The sequence below is a fragment of the Scyliorhinus canicula genome, chromosome 1 (assembly GCF_902713615.1).
Source record: "Scyliorhinus canicula chromosome 1, sScyCan1.1, whole genome shotgun sequence".
Classification (NCBI taxonomy): Eukaryota; Metazoa; Chordata; class Chondrichthyes; order Carcharhiniformes; family Scyliorhinidae; genus Scyliorhinus; species Scyliorhinus canicula.
This window is the reverse complement of record NC_052146.1, coordinates 207,116,776-207,135,983: the sequence shown is the minus strand read 5'-3', so window position 1 is coordinate 207,135,983 and position 19,208 is coordinate 207,116,776. Positions and strand designations below refer to the sequence as shown.

The following is a 19,208-nucleotide window of genomic DNA, read 5'->3' as shown; positions in this document are numbered from 1 at the left end:
GTTGATATCTTAAATTCCGTCCATTTGAATCCTTTATACTTAAATTAATGTCAGTAAGTCCCCTGCTGAATGCAATAATTATCTCACCTGATTAATTCTTTCATTCCCCCCCCCCCTCCCACCCAGCCCCAATATTCCTCAGGTTTAAATTGTGGCATCACCCTTCTACTCGTACTAGTGGCTGCATTTCCACATTTAAAGCTCACTTTATACAATTCTGTTCCTGTAGCACAATTGCTTACAATTGCTGCTGCCAACTGCGAGTTTGTCACAATGATAACACTCCTCCAAGTGGGAAGATCGTGCAGCCAAGCCCATACTATAAATTGGGATTAGTGAGAGTGCTGCATTGTCAAAGGTACAAAACAACCCGCATGGCAGTAATTGACTGAGAAAAAGAAACCTTGAAATGCCTGTTTTCCAGGTGTGTAATGGGCATTTAAGTGTCCAAAATGGAGCGCTGTGTCCAGATGAAATGAAAATCGCTTATTGTCACAAGTAGGCTTCATATGAAGTTACTGTGAAAAGCCCCAGTCGCCACATTCCGGTGCCTGTTCGGAGAGCTGGTTTGGGAATTTATGTTCAATCTGTGTTTGAAGTGTGCCACGCATCACATAGGGAAAGGTATCCTAAAGACAACATGACCACTTGCCTGAAACAAGCCTTCGGTAAATTTCATTGAAACCTGGGGACCAACGTGAAGTTCAGGATTATTTGACAAATGTACTAGTGGCTGAGCATGCCATGGTCAGTTTTAAGAGCAGAGGAACAAACCAGTAGTTGTTAAAGTGACTGTGACACTGGAAAGGGAAAGTATTTCGATCTTGCTGTAGAGCTCAGAGGGCTCATTCCGTGGATCCACTTCACAAACTGCTAGTTGTCGCCAGTCCACACCTGCCTTCCCCTCCACATCATATCCCATCCCCACCACCCCAACTCCTTTCAGTTGCCTCACCCCCACACCACCCCCACCCCTACAGCCCGACAACTGCTGCTCGCCCTGAAATCGCTGACTGAACTACCTCTGGCGGCCATGACTGATGCCCATAGCTGGCCGGGAATACACAAATGGCGGACCAATTTCCTGCGGCCTTGCCACTGGACATGTACAGCACCTGCTTCAGAACATAAGAACATAAGAACTAGGAGCATGAGTAAGCCATCTGGCCCCTCAAGCCTGCTCCACCATTCAATGAGATCATGGCTGATCTTTTGTGGACTCAGCCCTACTTTCTGGCCTGAACACCATAACCCTTAATCCCTTTATTCTTCAAAAAACTATCTATCTTTTTCTTAAAAACATTTAATGAAGTAGCCTCAACTGCTTCACTGAGCAAGGAATTCCATAGATTCACAACCCTTTGGGTGAAGAAGTTCCTCCTAAACTCAGTCCTAAATCTACTTCCTTAATTTGAGGCTCTGCCCCCTAGTTCTGCTTTCACCCACCAGTGGAAACAACCTGCCCACATCTATCCTATCTATTCCCTTCATCATTTTATATGTTTCTATAAGATTCCCCCCGTCATCCTTCTAAATTCCAATCAGTACAGTCCCAGTCTACTCAACCTCTCCTCGTAATGCAACCCCTTCAGCTCTGGGATTAACATAGTGAATCTCCTCTGCACACCCTCCAGTGCCAGTACGTCCTTTCTCAGGTAAGGAGACCAAAACTGAACACAATACTCCAGGTGTGGCCTCACTAACACCTTATACAATTGCAACATAACCTCCTTATTTGAGGTTTTTTAACAAGCAACATCTGTTGGTAGTATTTTGTTTGCATTATGGGACCTATTCCATATACACTGGCACATCACACCTTTGTGTTCCTGGTGCACACCTCAGTGAATTGGGCGAAACAGCTCAAGTGCACAATTCACAAACACTGGCTGTGATTTAGCGGGCACAAATCCCATAATGGCTACTAAATTCTGCAAGCAGGCAAAAACAGGATTTACACCAGCGAGGTCTCAATTTGAGATTTTCCCTGCCCCTTGCTGGTGACGTGATCAAGTTCATACCAACAAGGAGCGTATGTTTCAATGCATTGATGGATGGTCTTAAACTCCATCGCTCTAGCAATAAAGGACAAAATTCAATTTGTCTTCTTAATCACCTGTTGCACCTGTAAACCAACTTTTTGTGACTCATGCACTAGCACACCCAGGTCTCTCTGCACAGCAACATGTTTTAATATTTAGCCATTTAAATAATAATCCATTTTGCTGTTATTCCTACCAAAATGGATATCCTCACATTTGTCAACATTGTATTCCATCTGCCAGATCCTAGCCCATTCACTTAACCTATCCAAATCCCTCTGTAGACTTCCGGTATCCTCTGCACTTTTTGCTTTACCACTCATCTTTGTGTCTCCTACAAACTTGGACACATTGCACTTGGTCCCCAACTCCAAATCATCTATGTAAATTGTGAACAATTGTGGACCCAACACTGATCCCTGAGGGACACCACTAGCTACTGATTGCCAACCAGAGAAACACCCATTAATCCCCACTCTTTGCTTTCTATTAATTAACCAATCCTCTATCCATGCTACTACTTTACCCTTAATGCCATGCATATTTATCTTATGCAGCAACCTTTTGTGTGGCAAAGGCTTTCTGGAAATCCAGATATACCACATCCATTGGCTCCTCGTTATCTACTGCACTAGTAATGTCCTCAAAATGTTCCACTAAATTAGTTAGGCACGACTTGCCCTTTATGAACCCATGGTCCGTCTGCCCAATGGGACAATTTTCATCCAGATGCCTCGCTATTTCTTCCTTGATGATAGATTCCAGCATCTTCCCTACTACTGACGTTAAGCTCACTGGCCTATAATTACCCACTTTCTGCCTACCTCCATTTTTAAACAATGGTGTCACGTTTGCTAATTTCCAATCCGCCAGGACCACCCCAGAGTCTAGTGAATTTTGGTAGTTTATCACTAGTGCATTTGCAAATTCCCTAGCCATCTCTTTTAGCACTCTGGGATGCATTCCATCAGGGCCAGGAGACTTGCCTACTTTTAGTGATAACAATCATCTCAAGGTCCTCACCTGTCGTAGCCTCATTTCTATCAGTCACTGGCATGTTATTTGTGTCTTCCACTGTGAAGACCGACCCAAAAAACCTGTTCAGTTCCTCAGCCATTTCCTCATCACCCATTATTAAATTTCCCTTCTCATCCTCTAAAGGACCAATATTTACCTTAGCCACTCTTTTTTGTTTTATATATTTGTAGAAACCTTTACTATCTGTTTTTATATTCTGAGCACGTTTACTCTCATAGTCTATTTTACTCTTCTTTATAGCTTTTTTAGTAGCTTTCTCTTGCCCCCTAAAGATTTCCCAGTCCTCTAGTCTCTCACTAATCTTTGCCAATTCATATGCTTTTTCCTTCAATTTGATACTCTCCCTTATTTCCTCAGATATCCACGGTCGATTTTCCCTCTTTCTACCGTCCTTTCTTTTTGTTTGTTTAAACCTTTGCTGAGCACTGTGAAAAATCGCTTGGAAGGTTCTTCACTGTTCCTCAACTGTTTCACCATAAAGTCTTGGCTCCCAGTCTACCTTAGCTAATTCTTCCCTCATCCCATTGTAATCTCCTTTGTTTAAGCACAAAACACTAGGGTTTGATTTTACCTTCTCACCCTCCATCTGTATTTTAAATTTCACCATATTGTGATCGCTCCTTCCAAGAGGATCCCTAACTATGAGATTATTCATCAATCCTGTCTCATTACACAGGACCAGGTCAGGGACCGCTTGTTCCCTCGTATGTTCCATTACATATGTTCTAGGAAACCATCGCGGATACATTCTATAAACTCCTCCTCAAGGCTGCCTTGACCGACCTGGTTAAACCAATCGACATGAACCCAGATCGTACCAGGAATTTTTTGTGCGATCTTGTTCTGTTTGATTTGGCTGCTGTATGTCGTTAAAATACAAATTAGCTTCCAAAGATGTGGTGAGGTTAGGTGAGGTTACAGGGATAGGGTAATTGTGCCTAGGCAATGTGCTCTTTCGGTGGGTCGGTTCAGGGCTGAATGGCCTCCTTCTGCACTGTAAGGATTCTATGGATCTTTGGAATCTGCAGTGGATCTCCTCCAGGCCCAGCACCCTCCATGACCTCGTGTTCCCCTCTAATTCTGGCCATTTTAGCAAGCCCTGATTTTGATTGCTCCCCTTTGATGGCCGCCAAGCTCTAGAATTTCCTCCCCAAACCAATTTGCACCTTTCCACCTCTCTGCCCTCCTCTAAAACCTATCTGACCAAATATCTCCTTATATGTGCATCAAACGTTGTTTGATATTGCAGCTGTGAAGCATTTTGGGACATTTCACAATGTTAAAAATGATACGTGTATGTTATTGTTGGTAACCGGTTCTACTGCTTCTCTGACCCTTTAACTTATAATCTGTTACCAGAATACCATTGAATTCCTTTTTGTGTGAAGCATCATTCATCCACAAAGAAGTCTTAATGTATTTAGTAGAAAAGCTATTAAATCTGACACTGAGCTGCATAAGGAGATTTTAGGATAATTGGGTAGGTTTTATGAAGCACCTTAGAGGAGGAGGAGGAGAGAGAAGCTAGGGAGGCAGGGAGGGCCAGTGTGGGAGTTCCCGAGTTTGGGACTAAGGGCAACTGAAGGGGATCAGGGGTTATGGGGAGAAGGCAGGAGAATGGGGATGAGAAACATATCAGCCATGATTAAATAGCAGAACAGACATAGGACGATAGGAATTAGGAGCAGAAGTAGGCAATTCAGGCCTGCTCTGTCATTCGGTCAGATCATGGCTGATCTCTTCCTTGTCTCATTTCCATCTCCCTACCTGTTGCCCATATCCCTTTAACCCATTTTTTAAATCAAAAAGGTATCTATCTCATTCTTGAAACCATTTAGTGATTCGGACTCCACCTCATCTGGGGTAGCAAGTTCCACAAATTCACCACTCTCTGCAAGAAGTAGTGCCTCCTCATCTCAGTTCTACATCTACCACCTCTCAATCTATATCTGTGGCCTCTTGTTCTAGATTGCCCCACAAGGGGCAACATTAGGTCTACGTTTACTTTATCAATCCCATTTAGTATTTTATGCACCTCGATCAGATCCCTCTCATCCTTCTAAACTCCCAACGAGTATAAGGCCAAACTGTTTAATCTCTCTCATACGTTAACCCTTTCATCCCCGGAATCAATCTGGTGAATCTCCTCTGAACTGCCTCCAATGTCACCATATCCTTCCTCAAATAAGGAGACCAAAACTGGACACAATCCTCTAGATGTGGTCTCACCACCACCCTATACAATTGCAATAACACGTCTTTACTTTTATACTCCAGTCCTTTTGCAATACAAGCTAACATTCCATTTGCCTTTTTAATTACATGCTGTACCTGCATACCGACTTTCTGCAATTCATGAACACAGACACCCAGATCCCTCTGCCCAGACGCATTTTGAATCTGCTTTCCATTTAGATATTTTTTTGGCCAAAATGGATAACCTCACATTTATCTACATTAAACTCCATTTACCAAATTTTGGCTGAATCTCCTAACCTATCTATATCCGTTTGCAAAATCTTTATCTTCTCTTCACTGTCTGCTTTCCCAACTATTTTAGTATCATCCGCAAATATTGCTATGATACACTCTGTCCCTGCTTATAGTTCATTTATATAAATTTTAAACAGTTGAGGTCCAAGTAGACACCTGCGGATCTAGTTATAGTTCACCAGCCAGTGAAAGACCCATTTATCCCAACCCTCTGCTTTCTGTCTGCCAATCCTCAATCCAATCTAAATAAAAGAAAATTACTGCGAATGCTGAAATCTGAAACCAAAGAGAAAATAATGGAAAATCTCAGCAGGTCTGGCAGCATCTGTAGGGAAAGAAAAGACCTAACATTTTGAGTCCAGAAGACCCTTTGACAAAGCTAAAAGACCGAGAAAGTGGGAAATATTTATACTGTGGGGTGAGAGAATGAAAGATGAGCCATAGCCACGTAAACAAAGGTAACAGGGTGCTAATAGCCACAAAAGAGCAATGGAAAGAGTGCTCATGGCAGTCCCCTGAGAGAACAAAAGTTGTGAAAGGCCAAAGAGCAGAGAAGCTAACATCAGAGGGTAAACTGCAACAGATATAGATGTGGGGGGAGGGGGAGCAAAGGGGAGAAAAGGTAAGGAAAGGGAGCTAAGATGGGGGGGGGAGGGGTTAAATATGTATAAAGAGAGACAAGAAAGAAATTATAAAATACAGTTAAAATGAAATGGGATGAAAACAAAGGGCTCGAGGTGGGGTAGAGCTAATCATCTGAAGTTGTTGATTCAATCCAATCCAATCTAGTACACTACCCAAATCCCCTGGGACCTCACCTTCTGGATCAGTCTTTGATGCAGCACCTTATCAAACTGGAAGTCCAGATACACCACATCCACAGGTTCCCCATTATTCGCTTTGCGAGTTACGTCCTTAAAGAATCATAAAATCCCTACAGAGGAGAAGGAGGCCATTTGGCCCACCAAGTCTACCCTGACCCTCCAAAAGAACTCCACCCTACCCCCATAACCAATTAACCCCACCGAACGTTTTGGATGCGAAGGGACAATTTAGGATGTCCATCCAACTTACCTGCATATCTTTGGACTGTTGGAGGAAACCAGAGCATCCAGAGGAAACCACTTAGACATGGGGAGAAAATGTAAGCTCCACACAGTCACCCAAAGCCAGAATTAAACCCCAGGAAATTCTGGCACTGGGGTCCCTGGCACTGTGAGACAACAGTGTTTTTTTTTTTTAAAATTTTTATTAAGATTTTCACAAAATATAAACAACAAAACAATATTAACAAAACAACCATGGTAAAAACCCAAGAACAACACCTACCCAACTACAAAAGCAACTGCAAACAAAGAAAAAAAGGAAAAAAAGCAAACAACAAAAGGGAAAGAGATAACACCCGCCACATCCCACAAACCCATGTACACAGTTCTCCCTCCCACCGAACCAAACCCCCCCCCCCCCCGGGTTGCTGCTGCTGCCGGCCTATTTCCCTACCGTTCTGCCAGGAAGTCCAGGAAAGGCTGCCACCGCCTAAAGAACCCTTGTACTGATCCCCTCAGGGCAAATTTCACCTTCTCCAATTTGATGAACCCCGCCATATCATCGATCCAGGCCTCCACGCTTGGGGGCCTCGCATCCTTCCACTGAAGAAGAATCCTCCGCCGGGCTACTAGGGACGCAAAGGCCAGGACAGCGGCCTCTTTCGCCTCCTGCACTCCCGGCTCCACTGCAACCCCAAAAATTGCGAGTCCTCAGCCTGGCTTGACCCTGGATCCCACCACCCTCGACACCGTCCTTGCTACCCCATTCCAAAACTCCCTCAGCGCTGGGCAGAAAACATATGGGCGTGGTTCGCTGGGCTCCCCGAGCACCTAGCACACCTATCTTCGCCCCCGAAAAACCTACTCATCCTCGTCCCAGTCATGTGGGCCCTATGCAGCACCTTGAACTGTATGAGGCTAAGCCTCGCAATGGAAGAGGAGGAATTCACCCTTTCTAGGGCATCCGCCCACGTCCCCACCTTAATCTCCTCACCCAGCTCCTCTTCCCATTTACCCTTCAGTTCCTCCACCGAGGCCTCGTCTACCTCCTGCATTACCCGGTATAAGTCCGAAATCCTCCCTCCTCCAACCCACACCCCCGAGAGCACCCTGTCCCGTACTCCACATGGGGGCAAGAAGGGGAACCCCTCCACCTGCCGTCTGGCAAACGCCCTAACCTGCATGTACCGAAACATGTTCCCCGGGGGGAGACAACAGTGTTAACCACTGTGCCACCGTGCTGCCTTTCAACTCATGCAAGTTTGTCGAGCATGACCTACCCCTCATAAAATCATGCTGACAATTGTGGATTTCACTTTGTCTTTCCAAATGTTCAATCATCTCCTCCTTAACGACCCATTCCAGCAACTCCCCCACCACAGAGGTCAAACTCACCGGTCTATAGTTTCCTACATTTTGCCTCTCTCCCTTTTTGAATAGGGGCATCATATTAGCATGTTTCCAATCTACCGGGAATCCAGAATCCTTCCAGAATCCAGGGATTTCTGAAATATCATAACGAATGCACCCACTATCTCCGCTGCTACCTCCCTTAATACCCTAGGGTGCAGACCATCAGGTCCCGGAGACTTATCTGTCCTTAATCCCATCAGTTTATTCAATACCGTCTCCCTAATGATGGGTATTGCACCAAGTTAACCATTAACTAACTGTAGTTTTTGGAATTTTTAAATTATCTTTTACCGTGACGATGAGGCAAAATATTGGTTCAGTGACTCCGCCATCTCTGTGTTCCCTATTATTACCTTGCCAGTATCGTCCTCTAAAGGGCCAACATTTACTTTAGCTATTCTTTTCCTCTTTATATACTTCTAGAAGCTTTTGGTTTCAGTGTTTATATTTTCTGCTAGTTCTCTTTCATAGTTCATCTTAGCTCTTCTGATTTTTTTTTAGTAGCCTTTTGATGGGCCGAATGACCTAATTCTGCTCCAATGTCTTCAAGTCTTATGGTCTTATGGTATGGTTGCCAATGTTGGAGCAATGTGCAACAGGCCAGAATTAGAGACGTGCCAAGATCCCGGAGGGTTGTGGAGCTGGAGTAGGTTACAGAGATAGGGAGGGGCAAGATCATGGAGGGATTTGAAAAAAATGATGAGAATTTGAAAATGGCGGGAGAAATAGGAGGATCTGACAGGTTAATGGCTAGAGCCACACGAGGGAGAGCTTCAGATTCTGGGGGCATCTAGGCCCAGTTCTGTGGCAGACTAGACCGGTTTCCTGTTTGTCCAACGGCATAAACAGAACAGTTTCCAAAACATCAGAGGCATTTATGCAGAAACAATTATTACAACAATCCTGTAATATAAACACAGCAAGGGGAATTTGCACCTAATGTGAAAACTATAATTAAAACAGTTGTATTTGTAGTGACTGCCACTAGGGTAATAATCTGGCAGTAACATAACAAGACTCCAATTCAAAAAGCAATATAATATTTTAATCATGTTGTGGCTACCACATCCAGGACTTACCTCCTGAGTTTTTCACTGCAACAATGAGTAAACATGCCCTAGCTTGCAGTGGTGATAATCATCTAAAGAGCTGGTATGTAAATAGAAATTTCTGAAGATATAATGTACCTTGGTAGCAGTCATTTTGAATGTTAATCGAATTTAAAGCAATATCATCAATTTTGTCATAAATCAGTAGAATCTATGAACAGACCTTTTTCTCTCTCTTTTTTTCCCCCTTTTGAGACAGATGAGGATAATTTATTTTTCTCAAGGGTCATTAGAGTGTGGAATTCTCTTCCCCAAAGAAATGTGGAGGCTGGATGATGAAATTTAGCCAAGGGAGAGCTCGCTAGATATTTGTTAGGCCAGGGAGTCGAAGGTTACGCGGTCAGACAAGAAAGTGGAGCAGAGGCCACAACCGGATTTTTGACACAGATCTCTTGACTCTTTTCATTAATGACCAACATTAGGTCTTGAGAGAATTGTCTGCGAACTTGGAGACGGTACCAAGTTCTGATTGTGGGGTTTGAACCACAGAGGGGTGCTTAACTGCTTAACTGGTGGTAGCAGAATAGTAATATCACTGGGTAAGTAATCCAGAGGCCCAGGCTAATGCTCTGGGGACACCAATTCAAATCCCACCACGGCAGCTGGTGGAATTTAAATTCAATTAATAGTCGAGTGGTGATCATTGTAAAAACCTTTCTGATTTCCTTCTCCTTACCTGGTCTGACCTATATTTCACTCCAGATTAATGGCAACATGGTCGATTCTTCACCGTCCTCTGAAATGACCTAGCAAACCATTCAGTTATATCAAACCACGATGAATTAAAAAAAGGAATAATGAAACTGGACGACCACCGAGCATTGACCCAGGGCACTGGAAAGGACAATGGCAATGCCAGCCCTGTCAATCCTGCAAAGTCCCCCTTACTAACATCTAGGGCAGTCCCAAAACTGGCAGGACAGTCTATAGACTAGTCAAGCAGCTGCCTGACACAAATGTTACAGATCATGTCCCAGGCACCACCACCGCCACTATCCCATGGTATGTCCTGACCCACCAGAGCTGGCGGCACAGTGGTACACAGTTAGGAGGGAGTTATCCTTTGAGTCCTCTGGTCAAACATGACAAGGAAACCTGCTGATTACCACCTACTGTCCCCCCTCAGCTGATGTATAAGTACTCCTCCATGGTGAACACCACTTAGAGGAAGCCCTGAGGGCACAAAATGTACCCTGGGTGGGGACTTCAATGTCCATGACTAGGAGTGGCTCAGTAGCACAGAACTAGCTGAGTTCTAGATGACATAGCTGCTAGCCTAGGTCTGTGGTAGGTGGTGAGGGAACCAACAAAGGGGAAAAACCTACTTGACTTCGCCCTCACCAATCTCTCTGTCACAGATGAATGTGTCTGTGACAGTATTGGTAGGAGTAACCACCACACAGTCCTTGTGGAGATAAAGTCCCATCTTCAGATTGAGGATACCCTCCTGTTGTGTGGCACTACCACTGGGTTAAATGAGATAAATTTCGAACAGATCTAGCAACCCAAAACTGGGCATCCATGAGGGGCACTTTCTGTGTTCATATGCAGCAAGACCTGGACAATATTCAGGCTTGGGCAGATAAGTGGCAAGTAACTTTCATGCCACACAAATGCCATGCTAGAGGGAATCTTAACTATCTCCCCTTGACATTCAATGGCACTACCATCTCTGAATCCCCCAGATTGTTGATAGTTTGTTTATTATTGACCAGAAACTGAACTAGCCTAGCCATATAAATACTGTGGCTACAAGACAAGGTCACAGACTGGAAATTCTTCAGAGAGTAACTCACCTCCTGACTCCCCAAAGTCTGTCCACCATCTACAAGTTACAAATCAGGAGTGTGATGGAGTACTCCAACAACACTCAAGGAGCTTAGCACCATCCAGGGCAAAGCACTCTGCTTGACTCCATCCACCACCTTCAACTTTCCCTCCCTCCACCAACGCACAGTAGCAACAGTGTATACCATTTACAAGATGCACTGTAGCAACTTGCCAAGGCTCCTTGGACAGCACATTCCAAACCCGTGACTGCTACCACCCAAAAGGTCAAGGGCAGCAGATACATGGGAACACCCTCCAAGAGTTCCCCTCCAAGCCACAAACCATCCTAATTTGGAAATATATTGCTGTTCTTCACTGTCACTGAATCAAAATCCTGAAACTCCCTTTCTTGCAGCACTGTGAGTGTTCCTACAAAACATGGACTATATGGAGTATAAGAATAGGGAAGTCTTGCTGCAACTTTACACGGTACTGGTGAGACCACATCTGGAGTACTGTGAGCAGTTTTGGTCCGGTGGGATTTTCCCATTAGCCCCGCCACATGTTTTCAGGTGGGAGAGGCGGCCCACCAGCGGGATCTGCCGGTCCCACCGTGTCAAGGGGATTTCCCCCAGGAAACCTGTGTGCCGGCATGGGACCGGAATTTCCAGCCAGCATGAACAGCCGGTATATCGCGCCCTAAGTATAATTTGTGGCATGTTTTGCTGGGAGTTTCACTCCTGTCAAGCCCACTCTTCCACTCTTCATCACTGGGGAGCTGAACTCAATGGCCAATCCGGCTCCTCAGTGATTGGGCCATTGTTTTGAAAGGGTGCCCCCATCTCGAAGTGGGCTTGTGGGACCCCCACATCTCCCACCCATGGGCAGTGTCCCTCCCCCCCCCCCCCCCCCCCCACACACACATGGGCATTACCCCACACTCCCCCAAGAGATGACACCCCGCTTTAGAGCCACTGATGCTCACCTTTTCACACCTTTCCACGACCCCTTTCGGGACCTCCTTCCAGGATCCCCACCCTTCATCCCCCGCCAACCTTCCGGATGGCAATTCATACCTGCCCTGCACCTCCCACCCTTGATACCCCCTTCCACCCTACTCTGAGGGTATGGCTCACCTCAGGCCCTGGCCTTTGGCAGTGCCACCTTGGAACCCTGGCACTGCCAACCTGGCACCCTAACAGTGCTCCTGCTGGCTTTGATGTGCCATCCATGCACCTTGACAGCGTTAGGTGGCAGTGCCAAGGTGCCAGCCTGGCAGGGCCAAGATGCCTGCATTCAAATGTGAGGGTCACGTTTGTGTGGACCAGCACTAAATGGCACCCTCCCGGGGACTCCCTGGGGAGGCAGGTGGATGCCAGGCACCCAAAAGATCCCGGGTCAGCATGCCTAAGTGGGTTTAAAACCTACTGAGGCATGCAAGGCTTGGTCCTGCCAATTGTGGGTGGGATCCTGATTGCAACTCCTCACGAGATCTGGGTGGATCTCACGAGGTGCCCTGAATGTCAGGAAGCCTGTGGGAGGCCTCACCCGGCATCTACCAGCCATATTGCACTCCCGTTCGGGCACAACATGGCCGGTAGACCGAGCCCATTATTTCACTGGAGACTGTTCTGAGAAGGTTCACCAGGATGATCCCCGTTATGGAAGGATTGTCTTGTGAGTAAAAGTTAAACAGGTTGGGACTCACTGGAATTTAGAAGAATGACAGGATTCTTAAGGGGATTGACAGGGTAAATACTGAGATGATGTTTCTCCTCATGGGAGAGTCTCAGACCAGAGGGCATAGTCTCAGAATAAAGGGGAGCCAATTTAAGACTGAGATCAGAGGAATTTCTCCTTTCAGAGATTGTGAGTCTTTGGAACTCCTTGCTACAGAGAGCTGTGGGGGCAGAGTCTTTGTGTATATTTAAGGCTGAGATAGATAGATTCTTGATCTGTAAGGGAATGAAGGGTTAGGAGAAAGGGCAGGAAAATGGACATGAGGAATATGGGATCATCCAGAATCCTATTGAATGGCGGAACAGGCTCAAGGGGCTGAACAGCCTACTCCTGTTTCTATTTCTTATGGGCTTAAGGCAGCTCACCAGCAGCATCTTTCCAAGGGCAATTAGGGATGTGCAATAAATACTGGCCTAGCCAGCGATGCCCACATCCCATGAATGAAGAAAATAAAACAGGTCTTATCATGAGTGAGTAGGCCCATGTTAGTAAATCATTTACTATTTGTAGTTTTATGCTAAGTATGCCTACACACCACGGGGTGTAGAATTGAAGCCATTTGTAAAAGTAGACATTCTATGTGTTATAGTACATCACCCTCGTAGGCTCACACCCATTGCTATGAAGCCATAATTAAAGCAAGCAGATTTCTAGGCATCCTGCAGAATTATATCAGAAATGGAATTGTTTCTGCCTCTGAATTTTTTGTCTCTTAAGTATTTTTCTAAACTAATTTTATGCAGGTATTCTCTATTACTGCATTGCTCCCACTGTTCGCCACCTTCATTGCTTGGAGATTGCACTCGCACATGGAGCTGATGTTAACATCTGCTCAAATAATGGAATGCCAGTCTTCTTGCTGGCCTGTGAACAGGCCGCAGCCTGCACCGAAATGTGTCTACAGATACTAGAGAAAGGAGCTGATCCAAATTCCAGGTTTGAGGTAAGGATGTCCCGAATGGACAGGGTGAGCAACCAGCCGAGCTATGTCACTTAGACTAACTATATAGAATCATAGAATCACATAACGATAGGGTACTGGAGGAGGCCATAGAGCCTATTTTGCCCATGCCTGTTTTTGGTAAAGCTTTCCAATTAATCCCATGCCCCTCATCCTTCATAAGTTGTGAAAAAATTCCCTTCAAGTATCTGTCCAATTCTCTTTTGGATGTTACATTCGAATCTGCATCTCCAGCCCTTCTGACAGTACATTCCAGATCATGGCACATTGTGTCATTTCCTCAAGTCCTCTCTGGCTCTTGGAAACACTTTTTCCTGAAATATGAAACAGGTGAACAAATAGAATACTGAGCTGAAATTGTAAAGTAAGTGTTTTTAAATAGTTAGATAGCAATAGGTATTCCTCTTGGTCCACAAATATCAACTGTACCTCCACCTGAAAGATACAAGGGTCCTTCTTGGTCCTTTTCTCTGGCGAACTCCCATCATCTGGGACTCAGGAGGACAGGAAAAAGAGGGACAAGCTAGTTTTGTCAGGACTTGCTGTCAGGACTACACAGTCACCAGTAAAAAGTGACTTTTAAGAGTCCAAGCTAGTCTGCCTTATTTCCCATAAACTCCCACATTTGCAATTATTGATGCCCTTTCCCACCCTCACCCACTAAAACTCCACAGCTACCACTGACCATATTGATGTCATGGCTCCCTCTGCTCCCTCCTCCCCTGCACATCCCTCTCGACCTGTTTCTGATACCCCGACCTTCCAAACCATTCAGTACTCATACATGTGCCCCTCCCCTCCTCGTGATCTCTACCCCAGATACAGGCTCCCTACTTCCTCCTGTGTTGTGATCTCTTCTGCAGCATTATCTGCATTATCTGTTGACAGGGAGCCGAAACCAGTCAATCAGGCTGGTAGAGGCACAGAGATCCCCTTGATAGAGTTCTTGAATAAGGACAGGCTTGGATTAGAGTTGACATTCTCCAGTAGCTTGCCTGTTATAATCATTCACCTGATATGAGGGGAAGGGGTGAGGTGGGGAGGGGCAATGTTGCTCAGGACTAGGAGCAAGAGGAAGTAAGTCTGGTCAAAGAGGACCTGAGTTGCACATTGATAGATATTGTGTGGGCAGATTAGTACCTTACTGGGGCGTAGTATTCTGCAGTTGAGTGCATGATGGCAAGAGCAGGGGTCCTTCGGGTCTTGGCCCCATGAGTTACTGGCCAGTTTACTGAAGAGGTTGCTGCCCGTTCTAACACTGCTGCAGTCTTGATGAGATGCAGTCTGTATATCAGGGTTCTGGCAATGGTGATGCCTGGGATCATGCTTCAGCCTCTGGTCATCCAGGGCAATGTTCATTTCCCTCTTAGCGCTGGCATTGTGAAGGTAGGATTTTACCGGTGCTCTGGTTTAGACACACTGGGTGGTATTTTCCAGCTCCAACACTGGTGGGTATCTTTGTGGGCGGGATGGAAAAATTTAAATAGCCATCAAAAGTCAATGGTTTTCCAAATTTTCCCCTCCCACCCATAGCAATGCCTATCAGGGCTGGAAAATCCCACCATGTCTTGCAGTAGTTGGCCAACTTTGCAATATTGACGTTTCATGTGCCTTTCAGGAAAGTCTGATCATGTACACCACAGCAGATGTCATTAGCATAGATAAACTTCTGGGAGCAGACTGGTTGCTGTATCGGTTGAACAGGGTTAGGCTTTGACAGGTCTCTCTGTTGGCCGATTCATCTATTTCCTCCCAGAATTAGTCTTCTTGTCATCTACATGTGCCCTGTACCATCTGTCCTGGAGTAGCAGTTCAATAGGTCAGTCTGCCTTGGTCTGCTTTAAAAGCCAGCTCTTTAGCCCTGTGCTAAACCAGTCCCGATGACCTTCATAAAGAATTGGACATATGACCCTCATAAAGAATTGGACCAACCAGGAATAGGCTGGCGGGCCAAGGGGTTTTCGGACCTGTGGGAGGATGTTGTCGTAGCCTGCACCAATGCCCAGTTTGGTGGTTTGTAGATGATTTGTCCAACCCCAGGGAGGTGAAGAGTTTATATCGAGATCTGGAATTGTGTTGTTAATGAAAGGGGTGAAGTCCAGGTTAGCTCTCCTCCCTTCTGGCCCGATAAGCACAGTTTTGAGACTGGATCAGATGGTCTGCCACACCTGGGTCACCGGAGGACTCACCCTGTTGGATTAGGGAGGCAGACCCATCTTCTGGGAGAGGCATGTACACAAGGAGGTATCCCCTTGGAATGGTCCTGGTGGCTGTTTTGTAGATGGCTCTGCAGAAGTGACTACATGCCAGCTCTATGAGAATATTTCGGAATGGTATCAATATAACACTTTGTTCTAATATCTGGCTGTATTCCTCCCAGTTGGCTTTTTGTCTGTTCCACCGCTTGCTTGTTCTTTGAGCTGCTGACCATTGGTAGTTGAATCCAATATAAATGTGAGATGTTCTGTGCAGGCTGTGCAGAAAATTGAGCAGGCCTTGGCATGGTGCAGGAGGTAGATTACTGTGTACTGAGTGAACCCAGCACCACCAGGAGAGCAGTCATGTGTCCAGCTAGCAGAGTGGAAAGTTCCAGGCATTTGGGATCATGGATGAGAGCAGGGTCGAGTCGTGAGGACCAGTTTGTATGTTTTTCACCTTCCAGCATTTATCTCTTGGTAACCCCAGTGTGTGTGGTGTCTATAGCAGCTGATTATGGGAGGATTGGGAGGAGTTGTTGGTCCCAGCTAGCACAACAGGGCTTGTAGACATTTGCTGTCCTTAAGTTGGCAACCTTTATGATTTTGGGGTGTTCAGTAGAGAATAGATGGACTGTGTTGGCAATGATTGCTTGGACAAATGTGGCATGGTCGAGTTTAGGGTGTGTGATATGTGTTTCAAAAAACATCTAGCTTGTAACTCCCAGCTTCATCCGATGGGCAAAGTATTTCCTGAATGCAGATCATATTGATGGCGTGTTTTTGAGCGAGCTGCTGACTAGGAGTCTCTTGGCTGCAGTTAGACCCTCAGCTTCAAGTTGCAAATGCAAAGTGGTATGGGAGGCACATGATTTCACAGTATCATGGGTGTTGATTGAGTGATACTGGAATTCTTCAAGTGCAGACTTGTTGTCTGGGAGGCTCACTGGCTTCTCTGATGCAGAGAGGGTACCGATGGGTAGTGCAAGGAGAATGCTAATCCATTGCTGCCCAGTTTGTATAGGAATGGGTAATAAATCCTGGGCTGTGGCAGTGACACCTGTGAACGAATGTGAATTATAACTTTTAAACCTCGCGGTTGATGAATTTTTCTAAGAAAAGGAGAAAATAAGTTATCAGACGCGATTTAAAGGAAACGTTTTAAAGTGTGGTAGCGAGCGGGAACGGCCGCGAGCTTCCCGAAGCTAGACCCAGCGAGGCATTCACCGGTATCAAATGTTAATTGGTTCACGTAACGAGACCCCACGGGCTTCACACAACAAATGATGGTCCCATTGGCTGATCCTCCGGGACCACGTCCGCCAGCTTCCCGCCAACAAGGAGGAGCTGTAGGGCAAACCCCACACTGTTAGCAGCCATGCCACTGAGGAGACCAGCCCCACCATTCAGGAATGCCGACCTGGCCAGATTTTTGGACGCTGCTGAGACCAGTCGGGATGCCGTGTTCCCGTAAGGGGCTCAGAGGGTCAGCCATAGGACAGCCAGTGCCGCCTGGGAGGAAATGGCAGCGACCGTCCACTTGGGGAACATCACCAGGAGGACCGGCACTTCGTGTGGTAAGAAGATCAACAATCTCCACCAGGCCGCACAGGTGAGTTGGCAATGTTGGCAATTCAACAATGTAGCTCACACCACCCTGCCCACCCCCTCATCCCCTTCATGCTGCCCACCCCCCATCCCCACCCCCGCGATGAACGAAGCATGCGGCTAACAGCGGCCCCTCTGTGTCCCCGCAGGAGAGGTTGGCCCACAACAGACGTGAGAGGGCCCAGACGGGCGCCTTGGGGCCGGACATCAGAGTCCTCACTCCGTATGAGGAACAGGCCCTGAGGTCAGTGAGGTGGCTGAGGACAGATCGGTCACCGACATAGAGGTTAGTGTACCCCGCCGAGGTGAGGATCCACCAGCCCCCACCCAGATGACCTGTCACACGTGAGTTGTTAATGTCATACAAACTGACCCATTCCTCCCATTGACCACATGTCCATTCTCCCGCAAGATCTCCATCCAACGGTGCCAGCCCATCCAAGGTGATCCTCCCCCACCTCCTCGTCTCCCATGAGAACACCTCGGAGGAGAGCTATGTTGAGACCACGGTATTAGCGGTACACCTGTCATCCCCACCCTCTACCAGCGCAGAGACACACGGGGCGGAATTCTCCGCTCCCCACGTGGCCTGGGAGAATCCTGGGAGGGCCTCCCAACATTTCTTATGCACCCCTGGCGCCCCCCCGCGATTCTCCCCCCCCCCCCCCCCCCCCCACACCCGGCTCGGAAAAATCGGCCCTTGCCGTTTTCCACGGCGAACGGCGATTCTCCGAGCCCGATGGGCCGCGCGGCCGGCCCTTCACGCCCGTTTCACCACGGCAGCAACCACACCTGGTCGCTGCATTCATGAAACGGGCGCCAGGTGCCCGTTTGGGGCATCTAGGGGCCCGATTTGGACGGGAGTACCGCGACTGTGCTCGGGAGGGGACAGGCCCGCGATCGGTGCCCACCGATCGTCGGGCCAGCGTCCAAAACGGACGCACTCTTTCCCCTCCGCCGCCCGGCAAGATCAAGCCGCCACGTCTTGCCGGGCGGCGGTGGAGAAAAACGGCACCGTGCATGCGCGGGTTGGAACCGGCAACCCGCGCATGCGCGGATGACATCAGAAAAGCGCCGTTTCCGCGTCATTTCCGGCGCGCCGAGGTCGCGGCCAGAAACGACGGGGGCCCGCTCCTAGCCCCCTGGGTCCATCCCGAGGCCATCGTGAAGCTCGGCCAATTTCACGACGGCCATCTCGATTTTTATCGGGAGCGGAGAATACCGCCCACAAAATTCGGTGGCCGACAATCGTGGTCAGGCTTCTGGGACACATTCTGATGAGCACCACACAGTTGCTGATGCACATCAAGTGGAGGCAGGAACACTCAGGAGAGACAGCAGTCGGAAGTCTGCTGGATCCCAGGAGACAGCAGTCGGAAGTCTGCTGGATCCCAGGACCCAGCTGGGTCCCAGTCAGATGCTGAGCCTCTGAACCAGGTTTACCCGGAGCTGATGGAGTCAATAGGGTGTGCCCGTGATATCCAGATGGGGATGTCAGCGACACCCCAGGAGGTACATAGTCGATTGGAGGAGTCCAGAGGCTATGGGCGACACTCCAGACTATGTCCCAGTCACCAAGGGCGTCAACATCAGGCTGCAGACATTGGGGAGCCACCAGGGCTGCCAGAGCCAGATGACAGAGGGAACCGGGGCTCGATCCAGCTGTCCCTCCATCCCATGGTGACCCCTCTGACAACGGCGCATCTCGGAGTCAGCACCTGGAACAGGATGGCATGGCAGGGCATGTGCTGCCGGCAAGTGCGCCAGGGCCCTCCGGCCCCAGGGCCCCCAGC

The 19,208-nt window shown here is 47.5% G+C and overlaps 1 protein-coding gene across 3 annotated transcripts in view; it reads left to right on the top strand.

Moving 5' to 3' along the window:
* The window catches only part of ankef1a (ankyrin repeat and EF-hand domain containing 1a), a 98,075-nt gene that overhangs the window by 17,018 nt on the left and 61,849 nt on the right, over positions 1-19,208 (top strand). For 2 of the 3 annotated variants that reach the window (XM_038806642.1, XM_038806633.1), the window contains exon 3: positions 13,395-13,594. The exons of the other annotated variant lie outside the window; for it this stretch is intronic. In XM_038806642.1, coding sequence (XP_038662570.1) covers positions 13,395-13,594 — 200 coding nt within the window. The remainder of the gene's footprint in view (positions 1-13,394; positions 13,595-19,208) is intronic. 3 annotated transcript variants of the gene reach the window in all.